The sequence below is a fragment of the Tinamus guttatus genome, unplaced genomic scaffold, assembly GCF_059628265.1.
Source record: "Tinamus guttatus ecotype Peru unplaced genomic scaffold, ASM5962826v1 Tinamus_guttatus_pri_ptg000308l, whole genome shotgun sequence".
Lineage (NCBI taxonomy): Eukaryota > Metazoa > Chordata > Aves > Tinamiformes > Tinamidae > Tinamus > Tinamus guttatus.
This window is the reverse complement of record NW_028288842.1, coordinates 21,223-36,385: the sequence shown is the minus strand read 5'-3', so window position 1 is coordinate 36,385 and position 15,163 is coordinate 21,223. Positions and strand designations below refer to the sequence as shown.

The following is a 15,163-nucleotide window of genomic DNA, read 5'->3' as shown; positions in this document are numbered from 1 at the left end:
TCATTTCTTAACTTTAATTTCTTTTGAGTTAGTTCGGAACAGTAACACATTGCTCATATTCTTTACATTACCCTTTAGATTACTCCAAGTATTCCTCACCTCAAAAATTCACCACAACATTAACCTAAATTTTTGATTTTTAGGCTGGTTCAGTTATATGTGATTTGTTGAACAATTTATGTGCTTAGTATTACAATACAGAGGAGACAGCTACTCGCTTAATTGCTTATTAGGATCCATTTAGATATTTACTATATAGTACTTTAAAACAAAATAAGTGAGCATCCACTTGACCTCGGATTCATTTTTTTTCATAGTCATTTCTGTATTAGTTTACCACATCCATCAGAGAGGAATTATGATGCAGTTAAAGTCCTACTTACAGGTACAGCTCCTTAAAAGGAAATAATAAACTATTAAGAGTCACCAGAGACTTCTAAATTTCCATCAAAAAAATATTTCAATGGCTTCAGTTCTGCAAACCTCTCCTTAGCAAACTTACCCTGAATTCCACCCATTTTAATTACTTATTGCCTACTCTTTATCTCAAATACTGTTTTCTACAGCCAAAGGATATTTTAGCACCCAAAAATATCTACCACAGTTTTGTACTTACATCAGCATGATCTTGCCTTCCAAAATACATGTCTGAGGAAATTGCTTTTACATTGCCAAATTTTTTTTGTGCCTCATCTGTGCTTAAAGGTGGCTCATATTCAGGTTTACGACGAGATGCAGGCCTGAAATTAAAATCAACTACATTAGCAAGAATAACTTATTTAGGTCATGGCACATGCAATAAACCAAACGAGAAATTACCACCTCTGCTTTGCAAAATCAAAAAATTTTAACTGTAACTAAAAAAAAACCAAAAAGAATTAAAAATAAAATTAGCGTGAGCCCAGGACAAGGAAACTCTGGTAACTTCCTCTAAATTGCTACAGCAGAGCAGCAAATAAAGTATCAGTGAACGTTTAATAGGATGCAAGCCTAAATTATGTCAACAAGGACAGATTATTTCTGTACAGAAAGCAAGGCAAAAAAGAACTCCTCCATCAGTGAAATCCATTTTTAACCCTAGCAGTTAAAAAGGTTTACCATCCCTTGAATTATCATTATCTTCCATTTCAGCAAACATACACATTCAACTCTTCTTAATCTTAAATAAATAAGCTCAAATAAGGAAGTAATACACATCAATTACTAGACATTAATGCATATTGAGTGGATATGCATCACTGGCCCAGTTTTCAGGAAACAAAATAAAGTCTAGTGCACAAACTCCATAGTACAGGGAAAGAAAATATTAAAGTTTTGTCTTTAGAATCAGAAAGCAACATCCCAACAAGCAAAAATTACAAGTTCTTAAATCGTTCCCTTGATTACAAAGACAAAAACAAAGCTGTCAGAGAGGAAGCACCCATCTTTTATCATGAAAAAAAAGACTTATTGCATAGAAGCTTCCTTTATATCTTAATGCTGTGAGTTGAGTACCCTGCAGTTGCATTCATTTGGTGACTTGGATCTTTTTGGTTCATTAAGCAATAAACAGGGCAAGTAAAGGAGGTATCTTCTCAAAACGTTCAAACAACTGAAGTTTTCTTAATAACTCATTTTGTCTTTTTTTTTTTTCTTTTTCATGATATACTTAGGAAATTAGTCTGTCGCATATACTTTAGAGCACTGAACAGGAATTCACAGTGCTTAAAACGTAAATAATTAAACAGAAGAAATGCAGCCTTGCGGTCCCTTGACTGCTAATCAGAGTCATATACAATTTCTCTTTCTCTTATATCCCCCACAAATCCCATCACACTGATCAGAACAGAAATCATATTAACAAGCTTGAGCTCTGAGTATAAAAGTTAACTAGGTATTCTTGGTATACCTGTCTGAATATCCTGAACTTTTTGAAGTTAATATTATATCAATATCTCTGTTATTACTTTCTTTCTTCCAAAAAGAATCTGGATTGTCATCCCATTTAGAGAAACTGCTGCTCCTCAAAACTGAAGAATCATAGTACCTAAAATAAAAGAAGAATAAGAAGTATTGTAGTAGTAGTAATATTTCATACTGTTAAGTAAACTTTAATAATGTTCACTTGCAAGTAAGTTTTCAGTTGATTAAAGTAGCACACAAAAAAATCCACTTCAATTGCACAAAATTGCTAAGCAGTATTATGAAATCTGAATTATTCATTTGCAACTATTGCTGCACTAAAAAGTCTAGCCTTTCTTTAGGCTGGATATGGTCATGAATACATAGACTGCCTGAAAGGTTTGTTACATTGAAAATAACAGAGCAGAGTTCTCATTACTTGGAAACAAACATTTTTTTTAGTGTCCAGGGAGACACTGGGAAGAACATGGTCAAAACATCTCTGTACTCTGAGAACACTTCAGGTCGGGCCCTGTGAGTAAGGATTTGGCATCATTTTGACCCTGCAAATGCACATACAAGGCAGTTTGCTTATAAGGCCTGGTGCTATTGAATTTCCATTCAATGATGATAAAGCCACAACTTTCAAGGCACCTTGAATACTCCCAAAAGCCAAGAACAAGCCTCTGCTGGTACTGGGCTTCACACGGGGCCAAGGTTTCTGGTCAAGTAGCTACTATTCCATAGCAGTCAATGTGCAAGTTAGGAAGCAAGGAGTCTGCTCCCCTTTCCCACAGCATAAACAAGCCTCATTCACAACTGTAAGCAAAGCCTTTGCCTCTGGCTGTGTTTATTATGTCTTAATACTGTTTATTAAGCTTCATACTGTTAACAAGTACTAAATATCTCTGGGCTTTGTAACGTGTTTTATTAAAACAATGTTAAAGACCACATTTCTTAAAAATTAATTTATGTTTTAATAGATATGGCAGTTGCTTCTCTTGCATATCCAAAGTGCAAGGAACACATGGCTACGTATAAGAAATAAAATGAAGCATGTTGGTCAGTTCAACTACTATCTTATCTTGACTGTTTCCCCTTTATCTAAATATATAGAGACAACACTACAAATAATGCCATGAATTGATTTAAGCTAAAAGCCAAAGATGAAGAATTTCCCTTAGTGATTAAATAAACTGTCATAAAGATTTGATACGATTAGGATAGCCAGTACAGTGATCAAAACAACAGGAGGCCAGCAGGATGTGATCATTCAATAGAAACAAGCACAGGATATTAAAATTGGCATCTGTGTTCTGTGAAAAGCACCTTAAAAAAATTCTCTGTATTTGCATTACAAATAGTCAGGACACTGTTTCTGCAGTTTATAGGAGATGTGACATCTTCAGCAGAGAGGTCTCCCATGACTGCACATATATAAAACATCAAAGACAAATTTAGGAAGAATTTCCGCAACAATCCTCTCCTTTTTTTCCCTCCTGGAGGGCAAAGGGAAGGGTATTCAGTGCTTTGTGCGAGGGAGACTTGCTACACAGGGACCTTGGTCTTCACAGTCTCACCCCACAGAGTGGATGTCAGCAGAAGCTGTTTTCAGTGCAATATCACGTGCAAAAGAAATAAAAAGAAGACAGAAACTCCCAGGAAATTGCAGCACAGCAAAAGGAAGTAGCTGGTCTTCCAAATCTCTTTATTCAGCTGTCTCCCTCCCTTACATCAGCTTAGAAACATGACAAGGCTCTATATGTTTCCCAACCACCAGGCTACTTTTTCTTCAGTCTGATGTCTCCTGTGTTCCTCTCGGGGTGGAGAGCACAATAACAGGATACGGGCTGCAAGGAAAGTATGATGCAGTGACATTGTTATTCTTGCCCAGCTAGTGAAGCCACTGCAGTCTTTAAAAATTCAAGATCGGTGCATAATAATAAAACACGCTACACACGAAACAACCTGATCTCACAGCAGCCATCTCAACCACGGGCAAGAAGGGAAAACTACAGGAATCATATTGAGCAAGATGTCCTACTTCCCCTGGTCTGTGTTTTCTCCTCAGAGTTTCAGAGCTTTGCAAAATTCTTCCTCAGCATTCAGAAAAAAAAAAAAAGGCACTTAATAAAAATCAAGTGTTGCACTATCAAAATATTAAGATGATACTAAAATTACTTTGCCTCTATTTCGAAGTCATAGCTTGGAATAAAAGAATATATATAAACTTGACCAACAATCTAACATTATGCTTCCCTTAAAGAGGATGAATTTGAATACCAAATCCAATTAGATTATACTGTTGCTGCAAGAACAAGAGACAAAAACAGTTAGGTCACAATTTATCTTCTAATTACTGAACTAAAACACATTTTAAAAGTGTCTTCCATAATTCATAATTTGCCTGCTACTGGATTTAGGAATAATTTGGGAGCAATAGGACTTCTTTTCAGGGAACAAATAGGGAAGCACTGAAATGATACATATTTTATTTTACAAGATTGTTGCCCATTTACTTAGCATCACGCTTGCATTTCTGCCACTGCCTATTACATTACAAAGCAAAGACATTGATGCCTTTGTCTTTTTATTTGCCTGTCTACAGGTAACTAGGTACAATTTTTCATGCTTTTTGGCAGCTAACCAATAAAAGCAGTTACTAAAAGCACCACCTGTTTCTTCCCATCAGTCCAGAAACAGCTGTTCCATCACAATTAGAGCCCTTAGGACTAATCCTTTTTGTTTCCCTACCAACAACAGTATTTTATACACACTGTGCTTGTACCCTGATGAAAAAATAATTCAATTATTTTAAGACTAGTTAGTTAAACTTTATGTTCAAATATTTAATATACGTAAAGTGAAAATATTGGAGATGTGCAATACATCTGACATGCAATATGGCAAAAAGACTTTTTGCATTTGACAGGTGTCAATGCATTCTGGTGCACACTGCATTAAACATAGCAGAAGATGGTACCACAAGAAACAGAGAGAAAAACAAGTCATGCTGATGAAAAAAATCCCTCGATTCAGTATATGGCAAATTAAAGTTCAATGCCAAAGGCATAAAATTTAATGCCTTTGCAAAGAACCAAAGACTAGACATTTGTCAGACCTGAACAAGACAAAACCCATAAACAACGCATAATGCAGACCACTTTCCCCTTACAAGAAAATATCCCATCTTCTTTCTAAAAGCATTTACCGCATACAGTCAACTATTTACAACTTTTCCGATTTAGATAATGTTCCCTGAAAACAAAATAGGTAGACAGACCTGTGTAGCTGTCTTTTTTGATTATATGTTTCAAAAGTATTTTGTGTATTTGAGTACCTTGAGCATACTTCCATCCAACTCAAACAAAAAGCCGTGACATTACCTTGAACCAGAAGAAAAATATGAGTCTTCTACATCATCCATGTACTTTTTCTTTGGTTTTGCAATTGTAGGCGACTCCTGTTCTATTGTCTGCATATCCGAAATGACTGAGTGGGAAATGCCACTAGGAAACAGAAAGAAAATAATTATGTAAAGAGATGAAAAATTCTTAAGCTAAAAGAACAAAATCCCAAATCTAGTTTCTCCTGGAAAAATTATCTGTTGTTTCTGAAGTAGTCACAAGACTTTCAAATGAATTTCTGGGACCACTTCAACAGTATAAAACATGGTAAAGTAATTTTTCAAAGTCTGAGCTTTTACTAGATACACTATGCATTGGTTTGTAGTATTCACTGAAAATGTTGCTGCCGTTCTCCTCCTCCTCAGCTAACTGGGACAGAAACCCCAAAAAACAATCCACAGTTTAAGTTACTGCCTGACTGGGAGGGTAAGACTTTTAAATCCATCAGAAGCTACCTTACTCCTTTCCCAACAACTACTAGATGCTTTTAAAGCTTAAGTTTCCACACCACACAGTAGTGTTTCATTTCCTATGTAAATTCAAGGGTAATTGTACCAAAACTGTATAGAATATATTTAACACAACTTACAGAACTTCACATACCTTCTGTTGCTACCAAATCCGATGCCAAGTCTCTCTAACTCACTTTTCTTCTTATCAGATAGATTTAGCTTGTCATCTTTTGTTTTAATATCAAGATCTCTGTAGGCCAATCTTAAAGATGATACACTAAAACAAAACATACAGCTAATGTATAACTGTAAAATGCTAAATGTAATGCCCAACCCCATAATATTGGTAGAAAGTAACCAACAGAAAACTCGAGGTTTAAAAAGAATATTTTCTGTGTTTACTGAAAGCATTATTAACAGGACTGAATTCGAACTGTAACAATAGGAGAAAAACAAGAGAAAAGACAGTGTAAAGAGTATCAGGGCCTGTTTATGCCCATAGTCTTTTTCAAGTTGAATGTGAAATATTGTGTTGCTAACATCTGTACTGTATTTGTGCCACAGAACTGTACTGCAATTCATGAAAGTTTTGCATCATCAAGTCAACCTGAAAGGATTTTGTTTTTGCAATCTTAAGTGTCTGTAATATCAAATAATTATGTGAATTATCCAACCACTATATACTACAATATTTCTACGTTCAGAATACAATGTTAGTAATGTGTTCCCCAAACATGCGGCTTGGCCCCTCTTACGCCTGTCTCTACCTTTTGCCATCTCCTTCCCTCTGCTCCCTCCTTTTTATATATACTTTTTATACACCTCTTCTCTATACTCAAGAAGCAAGTGCTAAAGCTAGGCTGGACTCTGCTCCTCACTGATGGGGCTCCTCCCCGTCCCCCAACAAAGTATCTGAGGAGGGAAGGGAACCTTTGTATCCCCAAAAGGGAATATATTCTGGGTCAAGGAATCCTTGAAGCATCCACAATTAGGGTTTTCTGCACAGTTGGCAACACATTTTGTCATCTCAAATTGCTCCAGAATTCAGGTAATGTCTTTCTGAGATGCTGTGGACTTCCCTAGATCTCAAAACAATCTTTTCATAATTATTTAGTAATAATTATATTTCAGCAGGATTTTTTACAGGGACAAAACAGGTTTTTTTATCTTGATTACAGAATTATAAAAGCACTACTTAATCATGTCTATTAGGTTGAAAGGGATACAAATAGTCATTTCAATGTGGAATGTACTGCTTAAGTTGTGACTGTCATAAAACAGAAATGACCGTTACCAGAAAAGAATGTAAATGAGATTTAGTATGCTGCTGGGAGACCTTCTGCCTTAAGTAGACAACTGCTGTTGTCTTTGTCAGCACACACACATTTCCATTGTAACTTTCCAGTCATTTCATGCAGATGCAGAGATGAAGATAAGTTCTTGAGCAAGGAATATTATCTTCCGGCATGCATCCAACCCAATTGTTTATTGGAACTGGCTTGAATGCATATGTAATTTTAAATACGAGGACAAAGATACGCCTCTACCACAAGGATAAGATTGTTCCCACCTTATGCACTCTGCTGGGAGGCAAAAGTTGCGTGACTGACCCCTTCAAAATGAGAAGGGCACAGAAATTAAGTTTTCTTACTTCCCAAGCAAGAGATGCAGTCACTAACCTATTATATCAACTGGGCCATCTCCCCTCCAAGTGAATTGCAAAAAGAGAGTGATCTTAATCACCTGTGGATGCTCAAGTATCCTTTCATTAAGGATTGGAAAAGCTAATCCTCAAAGCACAGAATGCTTTCAGAAAAGGATTTTTTTTTTTTTAAAGAGTTGATCTTACATGCCAAACTGAAAGTGGTGACTGAGGAGCCAACCTGAAACTGCTACGGAAAACAAAGATGCCCTAGACTTTAAGAAGGACAGCGAGCTTAGTTTATGAAAGCTATTTTATCAGTATCAAGATATTCTTACTAGCTGACACTGAAATAAAGATATTGATGGCTTTATTTTTTTAGAGTAGCTCTAGTTGTCTAATCTCTTGTCAGTGCACAGCAGAAAATGAAGAAACTTCACATTTTAAATTTAAGTCTCAGCATTGTTTTCCTTCTAAGTACAAAGCACTGTTTCAATTCCAGCCATATTACAAAAATCACACTGAACTAATTCATTAAAACTCATTATTTCAGCTTTTCGAACTAAAATCAACATCAAAATTACTTGGAGGCTATTATTTTAAAAGTGTTCACCCTCCTCTAGTTTTGATATATACTGCCATCTACAGGCAAAAAAAACAAGAAGGTTATCTGTAGGAAAATGCATTTATCTTGCCTGTAGTGGAATCAGATCCGTAATTTGAAGTTTAGGAGCATCCCTCACCTCTGCAGACATGTCTGGAGGGTTCTGGCCACCGCAGTCACCCATGTCCCACACTGACTGAAAGCACAGTACGATCACACAAGGGACCGCACTGCTGAGATATCAGGTCATGTTCTACTAGAGGTTCTACTAAAGGATTCTAGTAAAGCAGAATCACTATATGGACTTTATTCTTTAATTACATTATTCATTTCAAAAGAATGGCAACTAACAACAAGGAACTTATTCTTTTTATTTCATATTACGTCCTTCCTATTCAGTTCACTGGTATGTCTTCAGCAATCTCTAAGAAACACGGCTTTGTGGCACAAATGCTCAAGGAAAATGATTCACCTGTGATTAATATTTTTGAGGCATACGAAACACCTATTTCTGCTTAAGCAGTGTGAGCAAAAGGAACAGAGAAGAGACTATTGGTACCACAAGCACTGAGTGATTCTGTTATTATTCCATAATTTAGAAAGTTTCTCAGTAGCTTATAAAGATGGTGTATCTTAGCATGTAAAGAGGGACTTCAACTTTACAACAGTGGAAGTTTACACTAGCCAATTCTTCACTAGACTCATTTTGATGACAACTGCTACAACATTAGAAACCAAAATCTTCTACTGGAAGAGACTTAAGGAAAGAATTACAAAACTGAGCTCTATGAGCTGTAAGGCTGATGGACCAACGTGAAGATGAACTAGCAGATGGAAGGCCTTAGATAAAAATATTCAAAAGCTTTTGGTGAAAACAAAGCCATTTCCAGTATAAACCATCAGAAACTTACAGAGGCAATATCCAGCAATACTTAAATTACTCTCTGCCTTCAGCAAAGAAGCTCTTACAAATATTTTGTTTTGTTTGTACATATTGGACTATACTCCCCTTAGTATTAAGGAGGCTGTTTAAATAGTATTTAGTTCACTACAATAGAAAAACGAAAACTCAAGAAGCAAAATCTTCATGACAATGCTTAATATTTGCTTTTTTATTTCATTTTATTTATCAGTAAAAGACTTCATTATTTTCAGTTTTAAATAAAAAACAAACACTAGTAACACTGAGCTTTTTTGTTTGGTTGTATTTTCTTCTGATTTTTAAGACTGCACTGGGCTACTTCAAGAGAAAGTCTTAAGTCTATTCTTAACTTAAAAAAGCAAATGGACAGTTTTTGGCCCAACTCAGCCATATCAAATCAAGTAGCATGTTTTACATGGTACATAATTCACAAAATTCATACTTACAGTGGTTCTTCCTTCTCATTTCTCTTACCAATGTGAAGATCCTCATGCTCCTTCATTTTATCTACAGCTTGCGCTTGCTTTTCAATCTCATTGAAGCTTTGGTTGCTCACTTTCTGCGCCCCCAAGCCACCTTTTTTGGCACCAAGCTTGATTAATTAAAAACAGAAACAAAAAAAAAACCCTGAACATTATAACCGAGACAATCACTTCAGCTGGCTTAATGGTCAGCTTTGAAAGCAACTGCACATACTGCACGCTGTTCTCGAAGACAGATGAACAGCAACGAAGATTTATTGCAATTGAACCGCTTGGTGCTTAATTTGCAACTTAAATATGGAAATAGTCCTCATTAGTCAGTGTTATTGGTTCTTATGATCCATATTTTTAATAAATGTTGACAGGTTACAGTTTTGCAGAGATTCTTTTAAAGCAATTATATTTCTAGCTCCTATTATTTCAACAGAATAAAGTACATTCTTTCACTCTGGTTTTAACTGTGTAAAACAAACAAAAAAAACCCCACAGATTATAAATATGAAGAGATACAGTGAGTTCTATCGCAAGTGGCACAGTACTTGGTCTCAGTTTCCCATGTTTATTGCCGACCTGTGACACTGCAGCAATATTTATGTCCACGTTACACTCGCCTTAACCCCCTTGAAAGTCTTCCTGCAAGCTCTGGTATAGAAAACAGTGCAGCCAGGCTTGATACTATAGCACAAACTGTGCACGCAACGTTGAACCCACTCAAGTGCTCCTGAGTTTAAGGGAACATATCTCTTTAGGGGGGTACTTCCTGAATCTTTCAGGATAGATCAGAGTGCTTTTTGCATATTAGGGCCCTCGAGTGGGAGCAAGGATTAACAGACTTGAGCCCAAATGAATCTTGTGCTCCAGTAAAAGATGAAAATCATTGCCATTAGGGATACTTGGGACTCAGAGGGTGTATATTCAAAATTAGACCATGGAATGCACTCAAATTCCCATATTCTGTGCAAGTCAGTGGATGTCATTCTGTAGAACACAGGCTACCAGCGCATCTGTGGATTATTTCTGGGGGTATACAAGAAGAAAGAGAAGCTCACCATGAGATATGCACTACATATTCAATTACCCATGCAGAGGTCTGAATTTCCGATTAGTTGCTATATTTGCAGATCAAAAAAAAAGTTGGAAATTACTGCACTGAACTGCTTTTAAAAGTAGATGCACTTATCTTTCCTGCAATTTTGCTATGAGCATTCCTTAAAAGAATGGATGGAAATATCTTCTCTCAGAGGTTATGCCACATATGCATATTTACATTATATTACATATATATATGCATATTGTATTACATTTATATTATGAATATTAAAAGAACTATTGTATTTCCTGTTTTCAGAGCTTGCTACAGAAATATCTCAATGCCAACCACCTTAGACTAGTATGAAAGACTGAAGAAGCTCTACTACCAAATGGCAGCCCATGTCTGTTAAGCAGGAAGAGTTACAGTGCATCAGGTTGAGGTGCAGAGACACCGGTTGTAAGCAGAGCTGTACAAAACTGTGATACAAACCTTGACTTCAAAACACATTTTGGCATTTTTTATTTTTCTCATTTTTGAAAGATATTGCCAGCTATTCAGATCCAGACAACCCATAAATAAAATGAGGCTCAGATACACATGTGAAAGTAAAGACATTTTGGTGAGATGCATATATATATACAGTGTTATAATTTAACTGAGGTCAGAAACCAGCCCACAGATGTTAAAGCACTCTACTACCTAGTAGCAGTAGACTGTTAGACAAATTAATTCTAGCAGTATAAATCACTTTGTAGAGGATCTATTCCACTGACACAAGTCCATACACTGTTAGCAATAAAAGTGCTGTTTAGCTTTTTCAATTTACATGATATATTTCTATACTGCAATCTACATATTTCCAGAGAACTACAATACAGGCAAAAAAAAATGTATTAATTATATACACTTACGCCCTTTTTAGCTTGATTTGGCTTCTTTTTTATGAAGGAGGTGTTCTCTGCAAAGATGAAACATATGTTACTTGAGATACAATTTTATTAATATCAGAACTTCTGAACCTTATATCTGCAAAATCAGCCTCAAAATAGAGAGCTTCATTTATTTTAATTCCTAAAAGTATTACTATTTCTACATGAAGACATTTAAAACTAAATAGTTCCAGGAAAGAGGACTGTGAACAGTACCAAGAAAAAGTGGGAAAGAGTCCCTCATATAGTATATGGCATCTCTTGCAAATAAGAAATTGATTAGGGTTCAATTTTCAGTTCTGGATACCTACTAGTAAACAGAATGGGACTTGTCAATATAAATCAGATTAGAGGTCTATTAAATATAATATCTTTTTCAAGATAAATTGTATTCTGGATAGAAAGTTACTGGCCATGCATAAAAGCATGGTTGATACAGGTAGAAGTAGTTGCACCAAAAAAAATATGACAATTATCAGAGGTAGTAACATTCTGTATCACTAAATAACTAGCTAGTTTTGTTCAACTGCCTAGTATTAGGAGTCTAAATTACCACAAAAATTGGAAATTTCAGCTGTATTCATGCTTTGCATTCAATCTTCTAACATGAAAAAGGAAGCCCTGTGCATATTTTTTTACATATGTTTTCAATAAGACCCCAATAGGACTCCCTACAGGAATACTGCGATGTCCCTTATTGACAGCTACAGTCAGCTAACCTGTAAATCTCCCACATGCAAGTTTTCAACCCTCAACAACTACTAAATGCTTGCACATACAAGAAGTGATAAAATTTAAGATGAAATTTAGTCTGAAACAGAGGAAACAGTCACACAGAACAGAAATTCAGAAATTCTTGGCATAAAATATTAAAATTAAAAATTAAAAATTTTAATGTCAATGACAAATAAAGCCCTTGTTTTATGGGAATGTGTTACAGATATAAATGAGCAAATCATGGAATGTATGTGAATAATGATATTTTTCCTATACCTTAGTGTCCAACTCATAGAAACAGTGACTATAAAAACACTAATACAAACAAGACCTTCTTGAAATACTGGGCCAGACCCAGTGACAACTTCTTTACTAACACTATGATGATTCATGTAAAGATGAATCGTCTATGTATTTTATTACATCCTACTTTTATTTTCTTCAACTGTTTTGTATCTAGAGTATGATTCATTCTTCGGTATTACTTACATTAAGATTTTAGACACTAAGAACTTGTATAAGCATTTTTTTTACTAGCTTAAATTATATGTTTAATTTTCTAACAGGGAAACAAAAGCAACTTATAGATAGAAAAACAGACCTATTAATACAAGTTGCATTTGTTTAAAGTACATAACAGGCTGTTAAACCCAGCACAATGTTCTACTCCACCTGTGTTCTTCAAATGTAGAATCTGAACCAGTCTAACAAGGAAGCGTAAAATATTAATGGTCACCTTTATTAGGCGTGATGCTTGCAGCATATAAATTCATTTCAGGCAAAATAAAAGGCAGAAAAACAACACAAACAGGTAAAATTAATTTGTTAGATGGAATATATTGATTAACAGAAGAAATTAAAATACAAACTCATCCGTTTCATGGACATCAGTATCAAAGTGAAACTTTCACGCCTCATCCCAGTCAAACATTCTCTGTAACAATGAATACTTATGCATGCTATACTGGCTGCTACCTCCTTCTGCTTACCCTCGTTACCTAAGGTAGCCTTTGGGGATGCACTAAGGCAATCAACACTTGGTCCATGCTCTGGGCCACCTAAAAACATAATAAATAACAATGGCAAAAGTAACAGAAGGCTCATTAGAACACTTAAAATACAGAAACACAATTCTTTATCCCCTAAACCTCTTTTGATATAGACATTACAATATGTTACTTCTGTCATAACCTTATAGCTACTAACAAAGCAGCAGACACCCAAAGATTCACTCGAAACCTTCCAACTCACATTTTATTTTAGATTTCTTATTAAATATCATTTACAGAACAGTTACTACTCTACTTGCTAGCATAATAATAGGAATTCCTTCCTCCTCAAAATTCTTGAATAAAGTTAGTATGGTTACATTCTTTAACAGCTTAAGTAGGGTAAACATAAGCAGACCATCAGAAAATGCAGCTTACTGTTGAAGAATCAACATACCTTCATGGCATTCTGAAATATTTTCCGAAGTTTTCTGCTTCAGAGAAATCGGCTCTGATGATCCCCATTCTGTGTTCTTTGCCTTGAAAAAAAAAAAACAAAAATCAAAGGGCAAGCAAAATATAAATATGAATAGTGTTAGAATAGTGAAATGTTTTAGATGTTTTTACTGCAATTTGGTTATTACTTTTTTTTTTTTTTAACCTATAACAGCAATTATAGAGGAACGGTTAGAGAGCTGGGACGTGGCTGCCCAGCAGGCCTGCTCAATCCGGGCTTTCAGGTTTCAGTGAAAGACCAAAGGGACTGCTAACTAGGAGATAAGGAAGTAGACCAAGGTCAGAGGGAATAAAAGAGCTGTTGAACTAAAAAGATGAGCTAAACAAGTAAGGGGGGCTGTAAGGGTCTTAGATCATTGTCTACCAATTAGGAGCCTGTGTAGTTACATCACTAACTGTTAGAATCATATAAATGTACTGCATGTAAGCTAATAAACGAAGTCAGTTCCAGCTTCTATGAAGTTGCTGTCTGGCATTCCTGACCCGCTCCAAACTGCAACAAGTAATATAATAGAGAAAGTCGGGATCATTTATTTACATATAACACTAACCCTTTTCCCCACACTAGCCACTATTTTATAACACTTATTTTTCGATGCTGTGTTGTCTACCTGATGAGTCCTCCCACCTCCCTCAGACGCATCCTACTGAGCAGTCAGGCTTGCAACCTGGTCTCAAAAACACCTGGCTGGTATCATCTTTCCCACCAACACTGTGCCCCTGCCAGTTTCTGCTTGTTCCCCCTTAGAATCTATGTCTCAAAACATTGTTCACACCCAGACAATCTCTTGCTCCAAGGTATGCAGACCACTTTGTCTTTAACCTCTTTCCTTCAAGGCTAGCCAAAAAGTTTCCTGGGGAAATTTAAAAATTAAATAAGATAATTTATGGGTAAAAATAAATAATTTTTTTATGGAGTTTTGTATCAAGTTTCTGTATCGAGTTTCTACTTGATACATCAAGTACATTCATCGGCTCCACAAAGACATTTACAGCATTCTCTGCTTCAAGTACTTTCTTTCTATCTTGCGTCTCCCAGTCTTCTTTCATGCTTTTCCCTCCCTCACTTTCAAGCATTCTTATGTGTTGGCTTTTGCAATCAGAAATACTGCATTTGTCTTTCTGCCATTAGGGCAGGTGATTCCCTGATGAAGGCACAGCATTAGAACTCACAGCACTTGTGTTACTAGGCTGTTGCAAAAGCATTTCTGTGCAGTAAACTTTTCCAATATGGAAAATGGAAATACTCTTCCCCTGTTTCAAGATGGTGAAAGGTATTTTTCTAAGTCAAATTCTGGCAGTGAGAGAAATAAAAAATAGCAAAAAGGGTGAATTTCCCCTTCTGAAACCTTACAAATATAAGAAAAAGATGACTTTTTAAAATGCCACAATTAAAAAAAAAAGAAAAAAAATCTCATTTTTCTTTTAAATTGTAGTTGATATTTCTCTCAAACTTCTCAACTACATCTGATCATTAAAAAAGTCGTGCCATTTTTCCTGTATTCACACAGATTAAAATACAAGCAACTTCTTATTATTTGCTGCTGATGTACACAAACAATAGTACTATTATGACAGGAAAATGGATA

General features: G+C 35.7%; 1 protein-coding gene across 2 annotated transcripts in view; it reads right to left on the bottom strand.

The window, feature by feature from the left end:
* The window catches only part of ARFGAP3 (ARF GTPase activating protein 3), a 36,633-nt gene that overhangs the window by 7,708 nt on the left and 13,762 nt on the right, over positions 1-15,163 (bottom strand). The window contains exons 6-13 of one of the 2 annotated variants that reach the window (XM_088528338.1): positions 13,516-13,597; positions 13,059-13,127; positions 11,335-11,381; positions 9,355-9,500; positions 5,892-6,017; positions 5,268-5,390; positions 1,889-2,026; positions 617-740 (exon numbers count right to left, since the gene is read on the bottom strand). In XM_088528338.1, the coding sequence (XP_088384464.1) occupies positions 617-740; positions 1,889-2,026; positions 5,268-5,390; positions 5,892-6,017; positions 9,355-9,500; positions 11,335-11,381; positions 13,059-13,127; positions 13,516-13,597 (855 nt within the window). The remainder of the gene's footprint in view (positions 1-616; positions 741-1,888; positions 2,027-5,267; positions 5,391-5,891; positions 6,018-9,354; positions 9,501-11,334; positions 11,382-13,058; positions 13,128-13,515; positions 13,598-15,163) is intronic. The other variant, XM_088528339.1, reaches the window with a different exon arrangement.